This window comes from Enhydra lutris, unplaced genomic scaffold (assembly GCF_002288905.1).
Source record: "Enhydra lutris kenyoni isolate GAN:26980312 unplaced genomic scaffold, ASM228890v2 scaffoldscaffold26, whole genome shotgun sequence".
NCBI classification, from domain to species: Eukaryota; Metazoa; Chordata; class Mammalia; order Carnivora; family Mustelidae; genus Enhydra; species Enhydra lutris.
Genome location: NW_019154110.1, coordinates 14,360,729 through 14,387,213, shown reverse-complemented (window position 1 = coordinate 14,387,213; position 26,485 = coordinate 14,360,729). Strand labels below are relative to the sequence as shown.

At 43.4% G+C, this 26,485-nt stretch overlaps 1 protein-coding gene across 3 annotated transcripts in view; it reads right to left on the bottom strand.

The window, feature by feature from the left end:
* LOC111151495 (testis expressed 14, intercellular bridge forming factor) overlaps positions 1–26,485 on the bottom strand; it is a 94,150-nt gene that overhangs the window by 23,661 nt on the left and 44,004 nt on the right. For 2 of the 3 annotated variants that reach the window (XM_022509510.1, XM_022509509.1), the window contains exons 9-20: positions 23,542–23,720; positions 18,849–19,000; positions 17,320–17,510; positions 16,415–16,565; positions 14,411–15,201; positions 10,190–10,296; positions 7,748–7,873; positions 7,461–7,549; positions 6,087–6,368; positions 5,137–5,237; positions 3,221–3,340; positions 1,252–1,318 (exon numbers count right to left, since the gene is read on the bottom strand). In XM_022509510.1, the coding sequence (XP_022365218.1) occupies positions 1,252–1,318; positions 3,221–3,340; positions 5,137–5,237; positions 6,087–6,368; positions 7,461–7,549; positions 7,748–7,873; positions 10,190–10,296; positions 14,411–15,201; positions 16,415–16,565; positions 17,320–17,510; positions 18,849–19,000; positions 23,542–23,720 (2,356 nt within the window). The remainder of the gene's footprint in view (positions 1–1,251; positions 1,319–3,220; positions 3,341–5,136; positions 5,238–6,086; positions 6,369–7,460; positions 7,550–7,747; positions 7,874–10,189; positions 10,297–14,410; positions 15,202–16,414; positions 16,566–17,319; positions 17,511–18,848; positions 19,001–23,541; positions 23,721–26,485) is intronic. The other variant, XM_022509511.1, reaches the window with a different exon arrangement.

The following is a 26,485-nucleotide window of genomic DNA, read 5'->3' as shown; positions in this document are numbered from 1 at the left end:
GGGACCCAGCATATGCCCAGTTGTTACCCATGGCATTGCCTGGTATGGAAGGGATACTTGTCAGAGCCCTAGTGGAAAAGGAGGGAGAGAAAGGCCAAAAGCAGGAAATGAGTAGAAATCAGAGGCTTCTTCATGTACTTCAGATGTCTATATCAAACTAGCCCTGGGTTTCTGACCTATCTGCCCCATAACTTCTCTATCCCACTCAACCCTCTTCCAAACAGAAGTGAAATGGCTACGTGCATGCAAGGCTCACACAGAATATGATCATGGACAGAGGCTCCACAGAAAAGAGTGGATGACCCAAGACCCAGGTCTGGGGACTTTTAACACACGTCGTCCTGAGGATTTAACTGTGCATCTCACAGCTTATTGCTTCTTAAAATGCTCTCGGCTGTGACAGGGGCATGAATCAGGTTAGAGACAGAAGACAGTGTGCAGCAGGAGGAAGGGAGTGAGTAAGTTCAGAACCCAAGCCCACCATGCCTGGGTTCAGAATGTTGAGACATGACCACAGACATCTACATGGCTCAGGGGGTGGGTAACTGGCTTTAAAACTGATAGCTATACACCCTAAAAGAGTAAAAGTGCACAATTTTTAAAATGTCTATATCAGAACAAGGGGTTCACTTATATCTTATCTCACCCGGGCAGCTGATCCAAGGTTAACTTCCCATGGAAGGGAAAGCAGTTGCTGAGTTATATAGAATTCAAGGCCTCCCAAGGGAAGGATGTTATGTTGACTGTGCACGACTGGCTGTTATTAACTCTTTGCCAAGATGCTAAGCAAGCAAAGGAAAATGCTTTTGGGGGTGGAAAAGGGCATGAAAAGCAAGTTCCAGTTTTTGTTGTGTCAATAATACAACATGTTATTGACACATATGGCCTGGGCAAACCCCTCAAGTCAGCTCAGTGAAGACAACCAAGCACCCGTGTGTGCCCCAAAGGGGTGAGGAATCTAATGAAAGACGGGAGGGGGAGGGGGCAGAAAGGGAGGGTGAGGAGGAGGAACAGGAACCACTAAACACATGCAAGGGGAAGTACAGATAACATGATCTGTGGCTGTCAGGAGGCTGGTGAGGGGCCAGAGATTCATTCTAATGAAGGGAAATCCCTGACCCTAGGTTCCTTCATCTGTAAAATCAAAGGCCTGGAGGAGGTTATCTCTAAGGACTGTTCCAGCTCTAAAGATCTGTCATCTAATAGAAAGTATAGGCAAGTGAGAAGGAATCTGCCTTAAGAGCTTATTACCAGAGCTTGGAGGCTGGGCAAATGCATCCTGTACTCCTTCAAAGTCCTCTTCTATGGGACTTGAGGTCTACAAAAGAATAAAAGGGTAAAGGAATAAGGGTCACTGGAGAATGAAGGATGTTAATCAAAAGGTAGGAGAATTTGTTGATGTTCTTAAACCTTGAAAATCTTTGTAAGTTTCCTGCATCTTTAATAGAAAAAGAACAAACCCATTTCAAAGACATTAAGGATCATTTGCACTCTGTGTTCCTCAACAAGCCCTCCCCTGCCTCCCACTGTGAGGAGGAACTGTGTGAATTTTCCTTATGTCATTACCTCCTTCTCTCCCCAGCATTCCAACAAAGATGTTTTGATTCTTAGGACCTTCATCAGAAAACCCAAAAAAGGCTGCGGGGTGCCTAGGCAGCTGAGTCTGTTAGTGTTTGCCTTCGGCTTAGGTCATGATCCCAAGGTGCTGGGATGGCGCCCCATCTCAATCCCTGCAATGGGAGCCTGCTCAGCTGGGAGTCTGCTTCTCCCTCTCCCCATCACCTGCCCCCTGCCCCGCTTGTGCTCTCTCTCTCCCGCTCTCTCAAATAAATGAATAAAATCTATAAATAAATAAATAAATAAAATAAGGAAAAAAGAAAAGAAAAAAAGTTTGGAAAAATAGTGCAGACTGTAAAGTTACTTTCTGGGGTAAGAAGTCAGAATACTGATTCCTCTGAAAGGGTGCAGCTACTGGAGGAGGCAAGGGCAGGGGGGTGGGGGTGGGGGTCTGCTGGAGGACTGCTTCCTGATCTGGGTACTGGTTACATGAATGTGTTCAGTCTGTGCAAGTCCATGAGCTGCACACGTAAGAGCTGTGTACTTTTCTCCATGTTACACTTTATGTATGTGTACACACACTTATACGTATATATGTATATATGTATGTATACACATGTACATTACATGCGTGTATATATGTACTTTGTATGTTTTTGTTAAAGATTTTCTTAACATCCCAATCTGCTCACAGTAAAATCAAGAATAGTTGATGGATTAATAATGAAAAATTACTCTGAGTTATGAGAAGTACAGAATAGTGGAAATGATGTTTTTTTGCATCACTGAATTCTTGTCAGTCAAATGTTGTGTTTGAAACATACAATCAGGGACACCTGGGTGGCTCAGTTGGTTGGACGACTGCCTTCGGCTCAGGTCATGATCCTGGGGTCCCGGGATCGAGTCCCACATCGGGCTCCCAGCTCCATGGGGAGTCTGCTTCTCCCTCTGACCTTCTCCTTGCTCATGCTCTCTCTCACTGTCTCTCTCTCAAATAAATAAATAAAATCTTTAAAAAAAAAAAAAAAAGAAACATACAATCAATCCTCCCTTTCTTCCACCCCACCTTCCATATTGGTAAAATGCCAAAAAAAGGTGGCAGGTTAGTAGGAAGGTGAGTCAGAAATTATACAAATAATGAATAAGAAAATCCAAACAGCTTCATTTTACAAATGAAAACATTCTGTACAAACAGGTGCTTGCCAATCCCGGGCAAGTTCCCGAGAAAGCCCCATGCACTGCCCAGCATCATACTCATGCTGGGTCCTGGCCTCTGATCCTGGCTCTCCCGCCACCTACGCTTGGCAGGCCAAGCTTAATTCCCCACATATGCGGATCACCACTTCTTCACACAGAGGAATAACAGCAGGCCTTCTTCTCTTCTCCACAGGAAGAATATGTGAATCAGGTAACATGAAGAAAAGCGTTTTGAAAAAAAGTACGAAGCACTGTACAAATGCAGGAACCACAGTTTTGGGAGAAACTGGATATGACCTCAAACATCTTATTTTTCAGATGTTTTCTCAAAATTTGAAAAGACTGCTAAGTCAACATTATACACTTTTATGTGTAAGCTATTTTTCTCAATAAAAACAACTTAAAAGAATTAAGGCAAATAAAGAAAGTTGAAAAGTACTTTTCCCTAAACTGTGGGGTTTTTTACCTCTAGAGCTAAGTTTTCTTGAGCAGTCGAGGAATAAAAATATTCATGGTCTGGAGTTAAAAATTCATCTGTTATGTCCTCAGAAGATTCTGGTGAACAAGTTGATCGCACAGACTGATCCTATTAATAATGTAGGAAATCACTTTTAGGTTGTTGTTCATTATAAACAAATCCTTTAGAGTTGGATGCAGTGTTAATAATGGGATTCTCTAAAATTACCCAGCAGTCAGGGCAACACTCCCTGGGCCAGCCTTCCCTGCCTGCTTACACACCTGCCTCTGCCCTCCTTCCCCACTATAAGCTGTGAACCCTCTGCAGCGAGGCCAGTGACAGCCCTGAGACTCACAGTCCTCATCTGCACAACGGAGGGGGAGGGAGTTGGGTGACATTTCTGCTCTGAAATTCTGAGAAGAAAGGTCCTAGACAACCCAGGCTGGGCCTGAGCTTGAACAGCCAGCCACAGATGCTTTGTTCTCTAGACAAAGAAGCTGAGGCCGCTCAGAACTGAGGAGTCCTGTGGGTGCTACAGTTTCAAAGCAAATGAAGGAACATAATATTAAAAGCAGCAATGCAGGGACACAGGGGTCACTCAGTTGGATAAGCCTCTGACTCTTGATTTTCGCTCAGGTCACAATCTCAGGGTCCTGGGATCAAGCCCGCTTCTTTGGGCTCCGAGCTCAGGGGCAGTCTGCTCGAGGATTCTCTCTCTCCCTCTGCCCCTCCCCCTGCTCATGCCAGCTTGTGCATGTGAGCTTTCTCTCAAATAAATAAATCGTTTGAAAAAAACAGCGATGCAATCTCAGTAATAAAAATAAAACTTGAAAATTCAAAAGTCCCAGTTATTTCTTCAGCATCTCTGTTCCACCCCTCCTTTTCTGCTCTTCTCCCTGTTCAGCCCCTGATCCCCACATGGGCAGGTAACTAGCTCCTCTCTGTACCTTCAGTCATCTCTCTGCAGAGGTTTTATGATTTATTTCCTTGGATGCTGCTTTTGCCACACACTTCTTCTTGCCGCATGCTTGGCAGCTGCTCCCTTTACTTCTCATATCAAACTGAAACTTCTCAGATAAGCCTGGCCTCACATACCCTCCTCAACTCCCTGACAGACCTATTTCTCCAGCCAAGCCAGTGTGCTTAACATGGCCTATCCTTCCGGCGCCCATGTGAGAAAAAGAATAAATTGTCTTAAATTGTCCTTGTGAATGGTTTGTGTGCTATGATTAAATACAATAGTATGTTCATTGAAAGATCTTAAATGTTATCACAACTGTATTTTTATATTATTTCATTTTCAGTTGCTGTTTATATTCTTTAAGTGATTGTGTCATCATATCATAATGATAAAAGATTCTGGTTCCTTAGCCTGGCTGGACTGTGGCCCAACTGCATGCTTCAAGGGTGCGTTAAACCCCTGCAGGGCTGGAGCCTCAATGCATTGATCCTGTGGAGGTACAGTTTTCAGGCATGAACACATGCCTTCCACTGAGAGCTGTCTCTGGGTCTTAGAGGACATTCTAGGTGAAGGAACTCTCATCACAAACCTGGCCTTGCTCTTGCTACTCCAATCAGACCTCAGTCACCTGCTGGGACATGAGCTTTGATACCTGACCTCACACTGTGCTTCCAGAGTTGGTATTATCTATCCAACTAGACAGGAAGCTCAAGGGCTTCCTGACTCTGACACTTTCTGTGTTCTGCACAAACTCTAAGATACACAGTGCTTTGAGTTGAAATGACTCAAAATGTATTTAGGCAGGGAAGAAAGACTTCCTCATTCTTGTCACAGACATGAGAGTGTGTACTCCAACAAAAAAGAACGACTACAGATATTATTTCACTGGCATAATACATAACAACTCAATTCGACTTTATTAGGTCCTTGGGTTCAACCTGGCTCTGTAGGCCATATTACTTACGCTGTAAGATTTCTCAATGACCACAGATGCATCAGAACTTGCTTGAAAGACTTCACTATGCTCTGGCTTCTCATTTTTTCTGGGAGACAGGTACCTGATATCTAATGATGACAGAACCAGGGCCAAAGTCATTCAGTGATATTTAGATGGCATGGAAGGGGAGAAGAATGGTGTGAGAGAGAAGATGTGTAACTATTCTGCCAAGGGTGGCCATGTCCCATTTGTCAGGGTCAGTCCAGAGAGTGGAGACTGTTAGTTTGGCCTGACCCCAACACATGGTCCTGTATCATCAATCCTTGTGCCCACCCATTCAAGAGCAATGCTTGAAAAGGAACAGATTCTAAATACTAAGAGCCCAAGACAAGTAGATTTTCTACCTAAGTGATAATTTTAGATGCATCTTTCTTTGACTTATAAACAATGAAGAAATAACATTCCATTCCCTGATTGCAAGCAAATTACCAAGTGGAACTACATGGCCTTCAGTTTTAACCTATAAATCTATAAAGTGATGACAGTCAATGCCATTTGTCTCTGGGTTCTTCTGGCACAAAATCTCTGGGAGCCAGTGGAGTTTTTCTGGCTTAAAATGCAATGCAAGGAAATGGGCAGTAGGGAACAGCCCTCTACCACTGTATTCAGGCAAGAAAGGTTCATTTCCCTGCCAGGTTACAGCCAGGAACAGGCTCACTCTATAGAGATTATTTAACTTTCTTTGAGCAAATGGGTCTGCTCCAGTAACAGGAAAACTCACGAATCTTTGGATTTCTTTACGTTCAGGAAGGACAGGGGAATCAATAGGGTATTTGTTTTCCCCTGCAGTTCAGGGTTCCCAGAGAGATGCGAATGGAGAGAAGATCAAGCAAAGGAAATATGCCAGGAGGCTTACGTATCTTTGAGTGAGTAACTTGATAGAGCTCATCTATCCCAATTCCTCCAACTGAACTTACTGGTGAAGCTTCGAGGCCCATGCTGTCTGCCGTGCTGGTTACTGTCACAGTCACTGTTGTCCATTTTGTCACACTTGCCATTTCCTCCGGACTCCTCATTTTTCCTGGGATACTCTACAGTGCACTGCCAGCCCACTTTCTCAGGGTCCCTCAGCAGGGGCCGCAGCAGGAGATCAGGCTCATTTTTAGCCTCATCCTCTAAAGTCACACTACTCTGAGGATGCCAAGGTGGTACCGCCAGCTGCCCAGTAGCCACTCTCTCTGCCATTTCTTTCACCTCCCCTGGAGAGAAGGGAAAGCAGCATTTAAAACAGAACTGTGAACACTGGACAAAAGCTTTTCCTTCTTTAAAGAGCTATATAATACTTTCATAACTCATATTGTCTTAATAATTGTCTTTTTAGAACTGCACCATCCCTAGCTTGCCCTGTTGGGCTTGAAGGGGAAGAGAGAGAAGAATTGATAACAGAAGGGAGGACAGAATTTCAGTACATTTCTGAATTTTAGAATGGAAGGTAGCAAAAAACTTGTAGATAGAACTTGTTGTGAAGATTTTATAAGAAAATCACAATCTCTACAGACTAATGGAAAGGATTCTAGAGTTTGTCCAGTTCCTTTAGACTAGGCAGAGATCATATTGTGTGAGAATGTGTGTGTCTGTGTTTGTTTATTTATTTTATATATGTATCTGCATGAGCATATCTTCATTCCAAATGTTCTATACTTTTGCTAATGTCATTTGACATTAGTATTAAAAAAACATAGACACTGTATCCTTATAAAAAAGCTTATAAAACTGATACAAAAGGAAACGCCCACAGGATATGCAAAAGTGACACTACATGCTCTCTACTTTCATAATGAATGTTACACATTAAATTTCTACTGCATATTGTTTTGCTACGCTTGTTATATAATATGCATCAATATATGTACAATGGAAATATTTCCTATAAAGTCTAGAAATGAAAAGAAGTTTTTTCCTAAAAGATAAATCACTGAACAGAACAGTATACACAATGGCAGGCTTGATGGTCTCTTTTCTTTGGACTAGTAACACAAAACATGTTCATTTAAACAATGTTAAAATACCCATCTTAATAAAAGCTTATCTTTCCTGAGTAAGTGGTAAACAAAAGAAGGAGGAGGATGAGGGGGAAAAGAAAGAAAAAGAAAGAAAGAAAGAAAGAAAGACATTTCCTTTCTGCAATTTGTAATCAGAAAGGCCTTAATTTTTAAACTGGAATGATCCAACAGAAGAAAAGAACATGGGAGGCTGGTGCAATACAGACTGTGTACTTAGAGATAACAAGCAGGTTAGAAATATACTTTAAGTTTCATTTGGCTCAACAGAACCTATGGCTCTTTACTCACTTTTCCACTTTAAGTGTACCTCTCCATCATCTTCATTATTTCTTGACTTTGCATTACAGATTTCAGAAGATACAGACTCCATACTGATCCTAAATTATGTAGGTTTGGGGGAAGAGGAGCAGGGTGGACACAAATACACCGGTTTGCTCAAGTTTCTGACACAAGCCTGAGCCCACCAGCCCACACAGAGGACCAGCCCCTACTCTGTCATTCCTGGGGCTGCACTGACTCCTGCCCACCACCAGAGAGCGCAAGACTCCACAATGTTCAGACCACAGACTCCTTACCTAGTAGAGCCCTGGCTAGGGCTGGATGACACAGCAGGGCCCTTAGGGTGCCTTGACACAGTGACAAGTGCACTACTAAGCTGAGTCAGCTTGGTTTGGGCACTGGACTCTTTAGGTCTTCCCTGGCTAAGAAATGAAGGGACTGGGTTAGAAGACCTCTAAGGTTATTTTCAGTTTCCAATTTCAGATTTCATGATTCTAAAAGTACTCTTGAGAAATTCTCACAGGAAGAAGAAACCCACAATTGAAATCGAGTTTCACTAGACAGACTTCTGAGGTCTAGCAGAGCCCCCCACCCCAACAATGCCACAGAACACAGGTGATGGTTTGGTAACTGTTCCTACCCTTCAATCAGAATTCTGTAACAGACACACCAGTGAGTCAGTGAGAGCACAATAACTAACATTCTCAAACACGGCCTTAAGACACCAGGGAGGGGCGCCTGGGTGGCTCAGTGGGTTAAAGCCTCTGCCTTCTGCTCCGGTCATGATCCCAGAGTCCTGGGATTGAGCCCCACACCGGGCTTTCTGCTCAGCAGGGAGCCTGTTTCCTCCTCTCTCTTCCTGCTTCTCTGCCTACTTGTGATCTCTGTCTGTCAAATAAATAAATAAAATCTTAAAAAAAAAAAAAAAAAAAGACACCAGGGAGCCTGAAGAACATTCAGAGCTCTTCAGCCTAGTCTCACTGAGTTCTAGACCCTACCTTCCACTAACCAGCTGCCTGCCTCTGGCATACTTCAGTCTTCGTGGATCAAGTTTCCTCATCTGAAAAACAAGGGAGTCTTTCTTCCTCTACATATCCTTGATCATATATAAATCTCATCGTCTATTAAAATAACTCCTCAAAAACACATATGTGGCATATGTATGAATTCCTCATTATCTTGAATGCCCTGCTTCCCCAATGGACCAGAACAGAGAGACTGTTGACCTGGAAAGGTCAGATCTGATTGGCTTCTTTAAAGGCAATTTGGCAGCAGCTATCAAGTATCTTTAAAATGTTTAAACCCTTTGACCTAGTAACTCTGCTTCTGGCAATCCACCAAGGACATAATCCAAAGTGCAGAAAAATTTGCAAAGACAAGTCACTGCAGCCCTATTCAAAATGGATCAAAGCATGAAACTACCTAAAATTCAACAATGGGGGAAATCCAACAAGTTCAAATTTGCAGGATGTTTTCTTTTTTTAATATTTATTTAAGTAATCTTTATACCCAACTGGGGCTCAAACTCACAACCCTGAGATCAAGAGTGGCATACTCTTCTGACTGAGTCAGTCAAGCACACAACCTGGATATTTTTTAATAAAGTGGGATAATGCTCTTGTTCTAATGTAAGATGAAAAGTCAGGATATAAAAGTACCTATATGGGGGTGCCTAAGTGACTCAGTTGGTTAAGCATCTTTGGAAAACATTCAAAAAGACTTGGTGGATTGGTAGCAAAATGTTAAACTTTTCTTTAGTCCGTTTTTTGTTCTCTTGGGGGAACATGGTGAATGGGTGTATCGGATTCCACAACTACGGCTTTGCTTTGTTATCTAATGGCCATACTGTCACCCCATCTGCTTCTCTCAATGATGTGAGCTCTAACCCCTTTGATGCCAGTTAGTTGGTTCTCTAATAATTCCCTTTGTAAAGGTAAAATACACTGAACTAAAATGTCTGGGCTATTTTCCTTGATTCTCCCTAATGAACACATTTACCAACGTGAAAGGAAAAGCAAACTCTTGTCATTAGTCTCAATCACCACTGGGAGAGAAACAAAAAGTTACTTTTTTCCAGAAGAACTGACTCCAAAGGCATGGATTAAAGCTACCATTTAACCACAGGAAAGGAAAACTGGAATTGACAGACTAGTCTATCTTGAAACACATTTATGGGCCTTTAATAATTACCCCTATGCAAAATAAAATTTGTTTTACCTAAATTCTTAAAAACTCAGTGTACACATACGCTCTCCTTCCCATGATCGGTGCTGAAGCCAATTCATTTCATAGATTTGGCTGGAAATCAGAGGCTGCATGGTAACAGTTAAACCGCTCAGCCCCTGCTCTGGACTCAGGGACGCTTATTTTGAGGAGCCCTTGTTTCCAAATAGTTTGGTTTCTGGAGCACTGACAGATGGAATACCTGGCATTCCTTTTTTAAGAAAAACAATCTGGGCAGCTTTGGAAGAGCAAGGTGCTTTGCTTTTGACAATTGTTGAGTTCTGCCTGATTAACCTGCCAGCTCCTTTACCTTCGATGTTTTTTCCTACAGGTTTCTGTTACATGGCTCTTTCCGCTCACCTGAAGGAGAAAACCTGCCAAGATCTGTTTCTGTGTTAGTGTTCTTCATCACCCACAGTCTCTTTGTCACAAGACACATGAAGATCATTAAGTGCCTCTGGGGTCACGTGGGAGTCTAAAGGCATGGTGACACAGAGAACAAAATGTTAACCCACCTGCTGGAATTTGGGCTCCTGTTTCTTTCCAGACTGTGCTTGGCTCCTTGAGTGGGCTGTGATTGTTCACTTGTGCTCTGTTTTCCAGGTCCACAAAAAGTTGGCAGCTTAAAAAGCAGTAAACATGTTTCAGTGCTTTGATGAAGGAATTCCTTTTCACTTTCACATTCTATTTTTCAAGCCATTCTTACTAAATGTGTAGAAATAACCAAACCTTCTAAGATGATTTCCCAGTGCGTATTTCATATCTAGTAACTCATCTCTCGGCTGGAGGTCTTTACAACATTACACAACAATGTCGGCCCCCAGAAATGCAGTCTAGACTGGGAGCAAGTGAAGGACGAGCAGAAAAAACAGACTTCAAAAATCCAGTAACTTTTAGGGTGGCTCAGTGTTTAAGCGTCTGCCTTTGGCTCAGGTCATGACCCTGTAGTCCTGGGATCAAGCCCTGTGCAGGCTCCCTGCTCAGTGGGGAGCCTGCTTCTCCCTCTCCTACTCTCCCTGCTTATGCTCTGTCAAATAAATAAAATCTTTTTTAAAAAGTCCAATAACTTTCCCCTGTATTATTATTAGGGTAGCAAGCTTTGTGGCAGGAGCCTTGGACCCTGGCTTCTAGTCTAATCCTTACTCAGAATAACCTAAGAGAGTCTTCTGCTTCAGCTTCCTCATCCATAAAACAGGGAAAATAGTATCTCCCTGAATCCCTCAGTGGGGATGCTATGAAAATAAGACACAATAAAATAAAAGCTACAATACTTTGGAAATAGAAGTAAATTAAATTAAAGCCTGTGTATTTTTTTTTTTAAAGATTTTATTTATTTATTTGTCAGAGAGAGAGAGAGGGAGAGAGAGCGAGCACAGGCAGACAGAATGGCAGGCAGAGGGAGAAGCAGGCTCCCTGACGAGCAAGGAGCCCAATGTGGGACTCGATCCCAGGACGCTGGGATCATGACCTGAGCCGAAGGCAGCTGCTTAACCAACTGAGCCACCCAGGCGTCCCAAAGCCTGTGTATTTTATTCCAAAGAGAAAATCCTGGATCTGCTTATTCTAATTTTAACAAACTTCATTATATTTCCTAGCCTGCAGCAAGTTAAGGCAACAAATGTGTTGCACTGGGATGGTAGTAAGATGTGCAAAGGTAAGAGGATGCATAAAAATCATCATAAGCTCCTAGAAACATCACCAAAGGCAAGGGAAGCAAGGGCAAAAATGAACTCCTGGAACTTCATCAAGATCAAGAGCTTTTGCACAGCAAAGGAAACAGTCAACAAAAACAAAAGACAAATGACAGAATGGGAGGAGATGTTTGCAAATGACATATCAGATAAAGGCCTAGTATCCAAAATCTATAAAGACCTTATCAAACTCAACACCCAAAGAACAAATAATCCAATCAAGAAACCGGCAGAAGGCATAAGCAGACATTTCTGCAAAGAAGACATTCAGATGGCCAACAGACACATGAAAAAGTGCTCCATGTCACTCAACATCAGGGAAATACAGGGAAATACAAAACCACAATGAGACACCACTTCACACCAGTCAGAACGGCTAAAATTAACAAGTCAGGAAATGACAGATGTTGGCGAAGATGCGGAGGAAGGGGAACCCTCCTACACTGTTGGTGGGAATGCAAGCTGGTGCAGCCACTCTAGAAAACAGCATGGAGGTTCCTCAAAAAGTTGAAAATAGAGCTACCCTACAACCCAGCAATCACATTACTGGGTATTTACCCTAAAGATACAAATGTAGTGATCCGAAAGGGCACGTGCACCCGAATGTTCATAGCAGCAATGCCCACAATAGCCAAACTATGGAAAGAACCTAGAAGTCCATCCACAGATGAATGGATAAAGAAGATGTGACATATATATACCATGGAATACTATGCAGCCATCAAAAGAAATGAACTCTTGCCATTTGCAATGACATGGATGGAACTAGAGGGTATTATGCTGAGCGAAATAAGTCAATCAGAGAAATATAAATTATCATATGATCTCCCTGATATGAGGAATTTGAGGGGTAGGGTGGGGGTTTTGGGGGTTAGGGAAGGAAAAAAATGAAACAAGATGGGATCAGGAGGGAGACAAACCATAAGAGACTCTTAATCTCACAAAACAAACTGAGGGTTGCTGGGCGGGGAGGGGTATGGAGAGGGTGGTTGGGTTATGGACATTGGGGAGGGTATGTGATATGGTGAGTGCTATGAAATGTGTAAGCCTGATGATTCACAGACCTGTATCCCTGGAGCAAATGATACATTATATGTTAAGAAAAATAATAAATAATTTTAAAATGCTATAAAACAAAATGGTCATAAGCTCCCTAAAGTATGAGCCACAGAGGCCTTTGCATGGGGGCAAAGATTCCTTAGCAGGGCCTGAAGGCAACAACTTTATTTGGAGCATCAAATAACACATGTTCTGAAAAATGTCATGGTCACCAAGAAGAGCTTAGAATATACTAAGAAATATATTCAAAATAGGTATTTAGAATAATGGGAGGTTTGTAATGTTTCCTTTGGTGCAATTAAAAATTTAGGAACTGAGAAATTAAAGGACTAATCCAGGGCACCAGGCATATAAATGAGGCCTTGGACCTTCTTGCCCAGCCCAGCCTCCAGCTGAATACAGTCAAGGGAGTGATCCCAGCCTATGCCACATGGAGTGAAAATTATCATACTGGTTAGCCCTAACATATTCCTGACCCGTAGAGTTGTGAAAAATAATAAATCACTGCTATTTTAAGCCACTAAGTTTGGGGTTTTGTTGTTGTTGTTGTTACTCCACAGCAATAGATAACCAAAACATAATATATAAGAAAAATTTTATTTCTAATAGTTTTCTAGGAAATCTGAATTTTCAAAAGAAAAAGAAATACTAGAGTCTAAGTACATTCTTTTTGCCTTCTCTTTATACAGAAACAAATGCGAACGCTTTCCACACGTTTTAAGTGAGGACTGCAGTCTCACTGAAACTCAGCAGGGGACCGTGAAAGAACACCAGACGAGGAGTGAAGAAACCTGCCCATAATCAGCTGTGGCCCTTGGCGGTGGCATAGTAAGGAGCGCGGGCGGTGGGAGTTGTCCACCCCGTGCAGGCCATAAAGGGATGCGCTTGAGGTAGAGAATTTTAAAATTAAAACCACTAAAAGCTGACCAGCTTTTTACCACCATAGGCCAGCAACTCTAAGTAACTTAAGTAATAAAATCCTTCTTCCAATGGGGCTCACCTCTCCTATCCCAACATCATCTCGGTAACACCTGGACTTTAGGAAGTTCAAGTCACTGAGCTTGAGCTTCATACTCAATGATGATGAGTATGGGGTAAATGATGTAAAATGACGGTGCTGATCCATCTCTAAAATTCTGATTCAAGAGACAGCCAGCTCTCTATATGTGAACTTGTTCATTAATTCATTCCCTCAATGATCATTTATCAAGTACCTTCTCTGTGCCAGGTACCCTTGCTAAGGCACAGAATGTGTAAGACCCAGGCCCTGCCCTTAGGAGCTGATGCAGGAGCCACTCTGAAACCTCACTAAGCTTCAAGCTACACCTCCTAGACCAGTTCCCATTGTGTCTTCTCGCCTCCTTTGAGGTGTCTTCTTTGATGACCAGGACCCTCTGTACCACACTGGAGCTACTCATAAGTAAAGCCTGTGACTCAATCATCATCATATCCCAGGGTTTAACTGTATAGCCTCTGGCTCTAGAAATGTTTATTGAATGAGTGAGTAAATGAATAAGCAATTGAGGATGGAAATTAATACCTGCCCAAGAGACCATATTTAGTAAGTGAATCATGCTAAATTGTTAATACTTGAATATTCTGACCTATAAAACAGCAGTTTCATGTGGTCCAACCTGATGCACAGGATTTATAAAGAACACGGGCTGTATGTTGGGGTTGGAATGAGAGACGAAGAGTATCTACCTTGGAGTCCCATCCTAGAGGCCTTATTTCCTGAAGCCAAGAGGACCCCACTATGAGCTGGTTTTATTTATGTTAGTCCTTGTATAGGGGTTAGGGGCAATGTTGAACCATGTTCCAGAACCTGCTCACACAGCCCTGCCTCCCACTTCTTAGCTTTACCTGATGGCTCTTCTCTGACTGATCTCCAGTGCTTTCTTCAGAGACTTGGGTGACAGCTTTCCAGTCACAGCCACTTCTTTTCCTGGACCTTTTGCCAAAATGTCCCCCTTGGAAGTCTCTCACTATGGAAGATCTTGTCAGGGTTAGGCAATTGCCACTGGTGTCCAGCTGCTGGCCTCCTGGCAGCTGTATGAGAGGTGGTATATACCTGGAAGCTGGGGGGCCCAAGGCTGAAGGGGAGTCATAGATGTTCACGAACTCTCTTGAAGAAGCCCACGAAGACCTACACTCCTCCTGCTCCTTCTGTATCATCTCAAGTTTATCGATTTTCTGTTGGATATTCCTGAGCAAATCGGCATTCTGGTGCATTAATGTCTGTGAAATCTTCAGATTCAGCACACACTTACTGATGTACTCCTCGGTCACACACCTATTGCTCACATGGCCCTTGGCTCCTCTGGCTGGCTCAGGAAGGCTGGGTGAACTAAGAGAACCATTTTGCCAATCCCAGTCCTCAAAGGAGAGCTCTGTGCTAGCTTCTGAAGAGCTCTCGTCCTCATCACAAAAACAGCATGCCTCTCTCTCCATATTTTCCAGCTCTTCTTCCATGGACTTTAGTTCATCTGCCTGGCTTGGTCCAGCCCCCTCGAAGGATGAACCCGCTTCTGGGGGCTCCTTCTCTTTGCCATCTCCCCTGTCCGGGCAGCCTGAGTAGATTTCATTGATTTCAAAGCTACAGAAGCTTGCCTGACCTGGGCTGGGGCTCCTAGCCTCTTCTGCCACAGGGCCAGCAGGAGAAGCAGTGTCTTGATTCTGAATCTCCTTGGTCATCATACTTGGATCTAGGACCTGAGGATCTGGTGTTGCTTTCTCCGGGGGAGAAGGGGGATCCCTGGGTGAATGAAGCCGACTACCTGTTGGAAAGAATGGCAACATGCAACTGATTAAAGGGATCACATGCAGCAGCTAAGCAGTCCTGGAATGTTGCTCAAGTGGTGTGAGAATAGAGAAAGCAGCTTTTTATTTTCCCAGTCCCTTCACAGGTGCGGAAGACTACCAGATACACTCACAGAGGGTGCAAGGGTATTTCTAACAGATGAAAATTTCCATTTTGACATGAGTTGAAGTAGAAAACTGGGGAGAGATCAAACCCTGGGGAAAATGTTGTAAGCTTAAGTTATAGTGCGTTCAAAACACACATAACTGTCAGGACATGGAAATTACAGACCCCTAAATCTTAATGACTAAATTCATAGCTTTTTTTTTTTTTTTAACATACACAGGAGTTTGAATACTCATGTCAGTTAAAAAGTCATGCTCTTGGTGAGTATCTGATAGAAGTAGCCAAAACAGTATACAAGAATGCAATGCATCATGGGAAGAATCATAATTCAAAAAATAACCCCAGAACAGACCACCCATCACCCATGGCTGATGGTGTATAACTTGCAGAGAACAGGATGGAGGAGCGAAAGTAATGAGCGCTTGGCTAGGAGGGGGTGGGGGAACGACACCATTCTAGAGGCTTCCAGCCCTATCCAAAGAGATAGAGAGGATAGTCACTTGGCCTGGATCCCAGCTCTGTAATAAGCTCTGGAGTCCTAAGCAAGCCACAAGTTCTCTGGCCCTTAGCTTTCTCATCTGGAATATGAGGAGATTATGCTGGATGATTACAAGGTCCTTTTTAACTCTGAATGCTAAGATTTCTAAAGGTACTAAAGGTTGGAGGGAAACACCAAAACATTAACAAGTTGTTTCTAAGTGGCAGAATTAAAATAGTAAGTAATTTTCTTCCTTGTATGATTTCAAGTTTTCTATAATGAACAGATAATAGCTTTGAATTTAAAAATCACCATTTTCATTTGTAAAGCAATTAAATCAAGTCCTAAGAACAATCATGCTAGAAATAAACTAGTCGTTACTGCTTAGTTCTGGATTGAACCAAGGTATATATGGAGCCAAAAAAATTTTACTTAGTAATTTCAAGGATCTTGATTTTTCCCTAAGGCATCCACCATTTCCAAGTGTAAGTGATGTGTACAGTTTGTGGAATTGATTAGTTGTAGCTTACAACTGTCATAAGAGATTCATGTCAAATAATGCTTAACCTGTGGGTTAAGGCCATACCCGTTTCTTTCAGCTCTTTTATTTCCAAGTTAGGGGTCTCTTTCAGATGATCTGAGGTCAGTCCTAGATAGACATTGACATCAGGATGGAGTTCATATCTCTGCACCGTGGGGCTCTCAGTTGGTGGAGTTCTCTGGGTTCCAAGAAAATCCTTTAACAAGCAAAATATCATTAAGGATATAATTTATAATCATCTGAATGTCACTTTTTTTTAAAGTTTATTTATTTAAGTGATCTCTATATACAATATGGGTCTCAAATTTACAACTCTGAGATTAAGAATCTCATGTTCTTCCAGCTGAGCCAGCCAGTTTTTTATGTTTTTGAAACAGATCTAGGTATCAAATAAATTCCCTCTTCTTCCTGTTGGGCAGACTGACTATAACTCAAATGAGTTAATTCATTATTATTACCAATATTTTTAAAATAATAATAATAGGGGGAGTCTGGATGGCTCAGTCAGTTAAGCATCCACCTTCATTCGGCTCAGGTCATGATCCTGGAGTTCCAGGACCAAGCCCTATGTTGGGTTCCCTGCTCAGCAGGGAAATTTGCTTGTCTCCCTCTGCCTCTCCTTGCTTGTGTTCTCTTTCTCTCAAATAAAATTCTTAAAAAATTAAATTAAATTAAATTAAATAATAACAATAGCTCTCAGTCACTGAATCACATTCTGTGCCTACGCCCCTCTATGTGCTGAGCTTCCCCAGCCTCCTTCATCAATTCCCAGCTGCCCTCACCAAGTGAAGCAGCTAGGAGGTCCTTTTCTTGGGAACCCAGAAAGAGTGTAATGAAATGAGGATTTCCAAATCTTCTTACAACTTGATCTCCAGCCTCTTCCTGGTCTCTAAGCTCCCTAAACCACTGTGATGAGTAAGCTGAAATAAACTAACGGCTTCAGAGCTTACCTTTAAGTCATTCTTCAGAAGGTACCGGATATCTTGAAGGTTCATAGTTCGGTTTTTCTGCTTGACCTGGATGCCTGACTTAACAATATCGTAGTAAGGTTTTGGAAGCCTGACATCAGCTTCTAAATAATTTCCCAAGACTATGGCTTCTTTGATAACTGAGCCATCTAAATCATTCCAGGGTATGTTATCTATTAAGGAAGAAATCATAGGAAAGAGTAGCATTAAGAACTCAAGTTTAAGGGGCGCCTGGGTGGCTCAGTCGGTTGAGCATCTGCCTTTGGCTCGGGTCATGATCTCAGGGTCCTGGGACCAAGCCCCACATTGGGCTCTCTGATCAATGGGGAGTCTCCTTCTCCCTCTCCCTCTGCCTGCTGCTCCCTCTGCTTGTGCTTGCTCTTGCTCTCACTCTCTCTCTCTCTGTAAAATAAATAAATAAAAAAATTTTTTAAAAGAATGCTTTAAAAAAAAAGTTTTTTTTTTTTAAAAAGAAATCAGGTAAAATTGGGTAACCTTAGTCAAGTCACTCAACCCTGTTAAATAGTAATTTCTCTTTATAGAAAAAGCTACCTGGAAGTCCATTCATATAAACAAGAAGCCACTTTACCCATTTATGAGGGCAATCCCTGCTGCAGAGATGGTGCTGGAATCACGTGTGCATGGGCTCCCTGCTGGCAGACCTGGACACCACAAGGAATATTTCATGGCTTCAGGATCCAAAGGCACTTCTCTCATGGAAGGTATGATTTTGCCTCTCAGACTGTAAACACTGCTACATAGGAAGGGACTCTCACCCCCTCAGTGAATGTGGTTTTACTGTATGTGTGTACGTGTGTTCCCCTCTCCTGAAAAATTCCGTGTCTTCTGATATGTGACCACTTCCTTCACATTAGGGTCTTGCAGATTTGGAAACGCTTTCGTGTCTTTCAAGTGACACTGCTTATATACACACTGAACCCTCGGTGTGTTTGATTTCATACTTTACTTCTCCAAGGCCAGTCTTTCCTCCTCATTTACAAGTTCTTTTTTTTTTTTTTTTAAGATTTTATTTATTTGAGAGACAGAGATTGAGAGCGAGAGACAGAGCACAAGCAGGGGAAGGGGAAGAGGGAGAGGGAGAAGCAGACTCCCTGTTGAGCAGGGAGCCTGCCATTGTGGGACTTGATCCCAAGACTCACGATCATGACCTAAGCTGAACCGACTGAGCCATCCAGGTGCCCCTTATTTACAGGTTCTTAAGGGGCATCTCACAGAGACCCCTAAGCATTGACAGCAACACTCAGTTTAAAAACTTTTCTCGGGTTAAATGTATTGCCGTTGACAGGATGATAGGTGGACCTTGTTAAGTCTCAAAGAACAGGTTAAAAGAGAAAGACTTCTGGGAGATCATCTCATATCTTCCATAAGCACAAAGAAGTTTCCTTAAAGAGATTTTCTATGTCCTGCATTTTCATAAAACTAAGTAACTCTTGAGGAAAAAAATCTAAGAGTAGAGACTCTGGTCAGAGTCAATGTGCTCTTGGATCTACCTGTTAAAATCTCCTGTATGATCACAGAAAAGCTGTAAACATCCGATTTCACTGTGGCTGCCTTCTGTAAGATCACCTCTGGGGCAGCCCAGTTGTACAGCTGGGTCGGGAGGGGCACTCGAGTCAGGTCCTTATGTATATGTCCATCTTGGCTACAGAAGGAAAAACAAGGTCAGGTTCATGTCTTAAAGGATCATCACGACCATTGTATAGGACATTTGTGAAACATCTGCCTCTGAAGACTGGCAATTTCCTTGAGCTTCTAGAAACCCAGCTAGGCCCTGAGCTAACCCTCACCGCCTGCTGTTCAAATCTACCAGAGTGGGCCCTGCCCACCCTCCACTGCATCTGACCATTCTCTCTTGCTCATTCACTCAAGTCATGGGGGACCGCTTTGAGTTTCTCCAAGATGTCATCACTTCAGGTGTTCGCACTGCAAAGTGGCTGCTTCTGCATGGCATGGGCTACCCAGAGATCCCAGGGTGACTGGCTGCTTCTTGTAACAAAGGTATTAGCTCAAAAATTACCTCGGAGATCTCCCTGACCACCTATAGTCCTCTTTTATTGGCTCCAGAGTACTTATTTGTTCATTTATCTCTTGCTTATTTTCTTCTCCCCTCTTCTAGAGTCAACTCCATGAGAAGAGGCACGTAATCTGTCTTTTATATCATGTATATCTAAACTTACACAAGGGCCTCAATGCCTACTTTTAAATAAATGATAATAAATAAATAATAAATAAGACTCTTTCAAGACCCCCCTCAAGCCCTATCTGCTTTATCAAAATCTTGTGGGACTCCTCCAATTCCAGAGTTTTCTGCACTCTGCCCTCTTGGGAACAAGCCTTCTCAGTTCAGCACTCAAAGGTTCACTGATTGGCTTGAAAAACTCAACTTCCAAACAAGATTCCTTGAGAACTAAGTCAGAGCATCCTAAATGTCTCCTGGGCCAACAAGAGTCCTCAGGGTGAGGTCAGCACTGACTTCTGTCTGCGGCTTTCATGAGCATCTGATGAGATCTTGTGTGCGGCAAGAGTTTGAGCCATAAAGCACTATACAAGTAAGTTATTAATATGAATGTTATGGTAGGCATTTGGTAAAAACTGTGAATGCTAGTCGATCAATTTTTTAAAGATTTATTTATTTTAGAGAGAGAGTGTGTGCTTCGGGGGGTGGGGGGTGGGGGGGAGGCGGATCTTGAGCAGACTTCCTGCTAAGTGTGGAGTCTGATGTAGGGCTCCATCTCATAATCCTGACATCATGACCTGAGCCAAAATCAAGAGTCAGACCTTTAACTGATTGAGGCATCCTGGTCCCCAGTAATTAAACTTTTAAAAAGCAAGTGGCCGGAAGTTCTTTGCTGGTCTGGCAAAAGGTAGATTTGAGGATAGGATGGACATCTCAGACTTTAAGCAAAGTTCCCTAAATAATATTTCTTCCAGAAGTAATATTTCTTTGACCTTTTGGTAGATGGTAGTGAGTTCAGGAAGCCATCAAGTTAGAAAAGTTGGTATTGACTTTTTGGTTGTATTACTGAATAGTTAGGTATGGCCCGGTATAGTATGAACAGCCTAGAGACATGCCAGTATCATATTTATATCACAGGTAAAGCAATGGAGTATTTTACTATCACAGATATATTCTGAGGATGTAAAATGCTTGGCTCTTTACCTTGTGGGGTGATTCTTCAAGGGAAACACTCACCTACCTTCTCAGGTCTCTCAGACTTGTCTAAGGCTCTGCGAGAGACAAGTCACTCACAAACCAGCGTTTATATTTTTTCTGTTTTATTTCACTCACCTTCTTCTCTTATAAACCCCCTTCTTTCTTGGTTAAATCTAGTTGGGGAGTGGGGGAGTGGGGGAGCTTCTTTTCTGGATGTCATTCTAGGGCAGTTAGTTTTCTAGGCTTCAGCTCTGACATCATTAAAATTATATTTGGCTATAGCTATGTGATACCACTTGCAAGGTCAATCAATACCCGTTCTAAAGATTCCATTAAGAAGGATTTGAAGAGTAAGAAAAACTGCTGTATCATTTTTATACCACGAGATGGAGTGTTACCCTTGACAATGACATTCAACAAACCAACCAGCCCAAATAGAATGTTACCAAAAATAAATGTGAAATTGAAAGTTATTCTGGATTCTTGGATCTCAGCTCATATTATCAGTTGTCAAAGAAGGGTATGCTGTTGTGGCTGAAACTGCTTGCTGACTGATGTTTCAGCCTGAAGTTCCATTCTGAGGTCAACAAATCCAAAAGAAAACTTAAACCTTCTTACTCAGTTACCTCCCAGCCCCTTACTTGACCAATCTGTGGATCCCAGCTCCTCAGTACATCTCGTTTTTTGCTTCTATTCTGTTTCCTTAATCACCAGCAGACCAGGAATTATGGCCTCCTAGCTGGGCTTCCTACCCTTAACCTCTAATCCATTCTGCCCCAATAGCCAGGAAACATCTTTACCACGTTCTAGCCACAGCTGGATAACTTGAGATCATCTCTTTCCCTTTCTGAGCCTCAGTTTCCTCATCTGTGAAAGACAAGGTGAGGCTGAGCCATCTCCAAAGATCTATTTCACTTTAGGCTTCACATTTCTATAGGAGAGCTCAGGCAGAAGAAACGGTCATGCCTCCATGTCAACAACAGATGTCACTCCATCACCAGCAAATAGCTTGGACTCTGCCGCAGCCTTCCTTAAAAAACCCTGCTGTTATCAAAGGCAAAAAATGTCCAAATCCCTTAGCTTCTACAGTTCCTGCATACATAGCTAAAGTGGTCAATCCCATTCTGAACCATTTAAAGTTTTCCCATCATCCAGACTCTTCTGTTCACTTAACTGATGTTTGACTGAGCACTTACAATGTGGCAGGCCCCTGGCTGACAAGGAACAAGCACAGTCCCTGCCCCCTCTGGTGGGGCAGACGCACTTGGCTGCAGAAGAATGGAATTATCCAAAGTGCTGTGGGGATCAGGGCTTCAGTACAGGCTTCATGGGTGTGGTGGGAGACTGTGCCTGAGGTGAGTTTAAAAGGATAACTAGGTGAGTGCCAACTATTCCAGATGGAGGCAGCAGTACCCAGAGATGGCCTAGACTGAAAGTGGCTTCAGATGCCAGGGAAGTGACAAGGCTGGCACTGTGGGCAGAGCCCCATCTTGGAAGGCTTCCACACCCCGCAAAGTGCCTGGACTTAATCTTGTAAGCAATGGGGAGACACTGGAAGGTTTAAACTGGAACTGAGAATGGCCCAGATCTGAGGCTGAGCAGCTCCAATGGAGACAGTACTCACGTAGAGAACTGCTGCAGTCACACCCTAACTGCTTCCCTGCCTCTCTCTTGTCCCCTTATCAGCCCCTTCTTCACATCCAGGAGCCAGAGGGACCTTCTTAGCCTGTCAATCATCCAGGACACCACATTGCTCCAAAAAAAAAAAAAAAAAAAAAAAAAAAAAAAAAAAAAAGCCCTTTGTATCACCCCAGTATTCTCGGGATAAAAAATTCAAATTCTTCGCCAAGGCCCACAGGGTCCAAATATAACAAAGTCCTCTGACTCTCCTCTGCAGGCAGAAGGACTAGGGGCATGTGCAGTCTGGGAAATAAGCCTTTCTGTTTCATTCAATCAAAAAACATATGCTGTGTAAAGGTTAGGCATTTGAGATACAGCAGTGGGTAAACAGAAATCCCTGCCCTCACAGAGCTTTTCACATCGTGAGAAAAAATACATTACAGACTATGCAAGGAGCAACAACCAGCGACCAAGAGACTGAAACAAAGCCTCAGTGTCTGGGCGGTGGGGGTAGGTGGGGGCAAAGGCAAGCTGAGGTAGGCAGGGCTGAGCAAGAAGCTTCACAGCAGAGCAGAACCAACAATGGGCTGAGGGCTCAGAGCTGTGGAAGGCAGCAAGGAAGCACAGGAGAGATCCTGTACCTTCTAGAGCCTACGGATGGAGACAGCAGGTACCCCCAACTCTTAGGAGGACTCTGACACCTGCCAAATGGGAAATGAAGCCCACCCACTAACCCTTGAATGAAGGGGTTGTTTTTCTCTCTGCCCCCTCACTGCCCTGATAGCCTCAAGGGCCAGGAATGCCCTTAGAGCCCGCCCAGCCAAGAACCTGGCCCAAGAGTGGGAGCCGTGACCAACTGTAAGGCTCTCCAGCACCTAACACCTTCTCTCTCCTTCCAGGATGCACGGCTATGACACATTTCCCAGCCTCCCTGCAGTGAGGAGGGGACTACAAAGCAGGAAGCAACGATACAGCCACTTCAGGCTGGCCCCTAAATACCACGTGGCCCTGCATGCTCCCTCCTCACCGACCAGCAACCACAGAACACAGTGGGGGGCTGAAGCTTAGGGACAGCAGAATTATGGATGGGGGAACTTGGAATACAGTGAGTGTCCCCCTCCAACATACACATTACACAGCAATGGGAATAAGAAACATACCTTGGTTGAGTTAAGCCACTGAAAATTTTTAAGTAGATAGAGCATTTACACCATTGGCGAATAGGGGCCCTTGCTTGTTAAATGTTTATTAAAATGAGAATGTCTTGAGCAGAATTAACTTCCCCAAAGTCCTAACCTTGGCAGACAGGGCAAGGCATCTGGGAAACCTCTTTCTCCAATGATGAACAATTCAGCTCACCAATGAGGAAGAGGCCCACCCAGATCAAATTCTTTCTCTACAGCACCCACCTTTCCATCATATACTCCAGGTTGGTTAGCCTTGCTTCCCCTGTGGAGACGATGTGGATGGCGTAGGAGCTAAGGGAGCGGTGGATAAACCCCCGGGAATGCAAGTATCTCAGGGCGTCAGAAATCTGGAGCAGCAGGTGCACGATCACCTCCATGCGCAGCACGGGGAACTGGGAGCGCTGGAATCAAGGGAGAAAACAGCCAGGAACAACAGGGACTGGGCCCCGGATGCTGCAGAATGCTTTGCGGTTTCCAAAGCCTTTTCAATTGTTCTTCACAGCTACCTAGAGTCCCCATTTTACACATGGGGAACCTGAAGCTCAGGGAGGTTAAATGACTGACCTAAAGTCCCAATGACCCAGGGCCCCTCCGGCTCCAAAGCTGGACCCTTTCCCTGAAATGCCACAAAAAATGAGAAGAAAGTTCTCAAAGCCTGGTATGTGTATCCAGGGTGGGCTCACCACCACCACACCACCACCAATGAACCTGTCCTGCACCTTACCCTGCTCAAGCCTGTGCTACTGGGAGAACCTGGAAGCTTAAAGGACCAGTCCAGCCCCTACCCCAGTGAGATGACTGATACTAAGAGGAAAGAAATTCACTCACACCAACATATCTGGCTGATTAAAGTGATGTTGGTCTCTCCCCAGGGAAATGGCATTCTTTCAGGGAAAAAAAAAAAAAAAACTTATTATTGAAATATAATTGGCATACAATGTTGTATTAGTTTCAGGTGTACAACACAGTAATTCAACAATTCCGTATGTTACATAATGTTCACTGCAATAACTATAGTCACCACCCGTCACCACACACTATTATAATATTATTGACTATATTCCCTACGCTATACTTTTTTTTTTAAATATTTATTTTATTTACTTATTTGACAGAGATCACACGTCGGCGAGAGGCAGGCAGAGAGAAAGGAGGAAGCAGGCTCCCCGCAGAGCAGAGAGCCCGATGCGGGGCTCGAGCCCAGGACCCTGGGATCATGACCCGAGCCGAAGGCAGCGGCCCAATCCACCAACCCACCCAGGCGCCCCCTTAGGCTATACTTTTTGACTTATTTTATAACTGTTAAGCTTGTACCTCTTAATCCCCTTCACCTATTTTGCCCATTCCCTACCTTCTGCCCTTCTGGCAACCGTGAGTTTGGTTTCTGTATTTATGAGTCTGTTTTTTTTTTCTTTAAGATTTTATTTATTTGACAGAGATCACAAGTAGGCAGAGCAGCAGGAGGAGAGGGGGAAGCAGGCTTCCTGCTGAGCAGAGAGCCCGCTGTGGGGCTCGATCCCAGGACCCTAAGATCATGACCTGGGCCAAAGGCAGAGTCCTAACCCACTGAGCCACCAACGCGCCCCTGAATTGGTATTTTCATTTTCTTTTTTTGTTAAAGATTTTATTTATTTACTTGAGAGAGAGAGAGCCCGAGTAGGGGAAGGGGCAGGCAGAGGGAGAAGCAGACTCCCCGCTGAGCAGGGAGCCTGACATGGAACTCAATCGCAGGACCCTGCGATCATGACCTGAAGCAAAGGAAGATGCCGAACCAACTGTGCCACCCAGATACCCTGGCATTTTTGTTTTCTTTGCATAAATACCTAGTAATGGAATTGCTAGATCATATAGCAGTCCTATTTTTAATTTCCTCAGAAACCTCCATTCTATTTTCCAGTGGTTCCACCATTTACATGCCCACCAACAGTGCAGAAAGATTCCTTTTTCTCCATATCCTTGCCAACACTTACTTCTTGTCTTTCCGATTCTAGCCATTCTGACTGGTGTGAGGTGGTATCTCACTGTGGTTTTAATTTGCATTTCCCTAATGATAAGTGATGTTGAACACCCTCTCATGTGTCTGTCTGCCATCTGTATGTCTTCTTTGGAAAAATGTCTATTGAGATCCTCTGTCCATTTTAATGGGATTATTTAGCTCTTTTTCTAGTCAGTTAAGTTCTTTATGTATTTTGGATATTAACTCCTTATCAGGTATTTCCTTTGCAAATATCTTCTTCCATTTAGTCAGATGCCTTTTTGTTTTGCTGATGGTTTCCGTGGCTGTACAAAACCTTTTTATTTTGGTGTAGTTCCAATAGTTTATTTTTGCTTTGGTTTTCCTCGCCTGAGGAGACATATCCTTTTTTTTTTTTTTTTTATATTTTTATTTATTTATTTGACAGACAGAGATCATTAGCAGGCAGAGAGGCAGGCGGGGCGGGGGGGGGGTGGTAAGCAGACTCCCCGATGAGCAGAGAGCCCAATGTGGGGCCTGATCCCAGGACCCTGGGATCATGACCTGAGCCGAAGGCAGAGGCTTTAACCCACTGAGCCACCCAGGCGCCCCAAGGAGACATATCCTTAAATATGTTGCTAAAGCCCATACCCAAGAGATTACTACCCATCATTTCTTTTAGGAGTTTGATGGTTTCAAGGCTCATATTTAGGTCTGTAATCCATTTTGAGTTTATTTTTCTGTATGGTGTAACAAAGTGGTCCAGTTCCATTCTTCTGCATATGGCTGTCCAATTTTCCCAACAACATTTGATAAAGAGACTGTCTTTTCCCCATTGTATGTTCCTGCTTCCTTTGTTGCACATTAACTGACCAGATAAGCATGGGTTTATTTCTGGGCTCTTTATACTGTTGCCCAGAGAAATGGCATTTTCAGGTAATGCCTTCATCAAATGACAAGAGACAAAAAGGGACGGGAGGGAAGGAGAGATAACACTAATAGGAAGTGCTCAGGCAGGAGGAATGGCTAGCCATTTTGGAGTAAGGCCTTTCCTAGAGGGTCTCTTCTCACTCCTGCCCAGAGTCTGTAGAGCAAAGTGATGGAGAAAGAAAAGTAAATGCTCCAGGACCTCTCTGAAGCTCATCTCAGCCCAAAGCACACTTCCTAGGGAGTCTGTGGGCCCTGAACGATGTTCCCACAAGATTTGAAAAG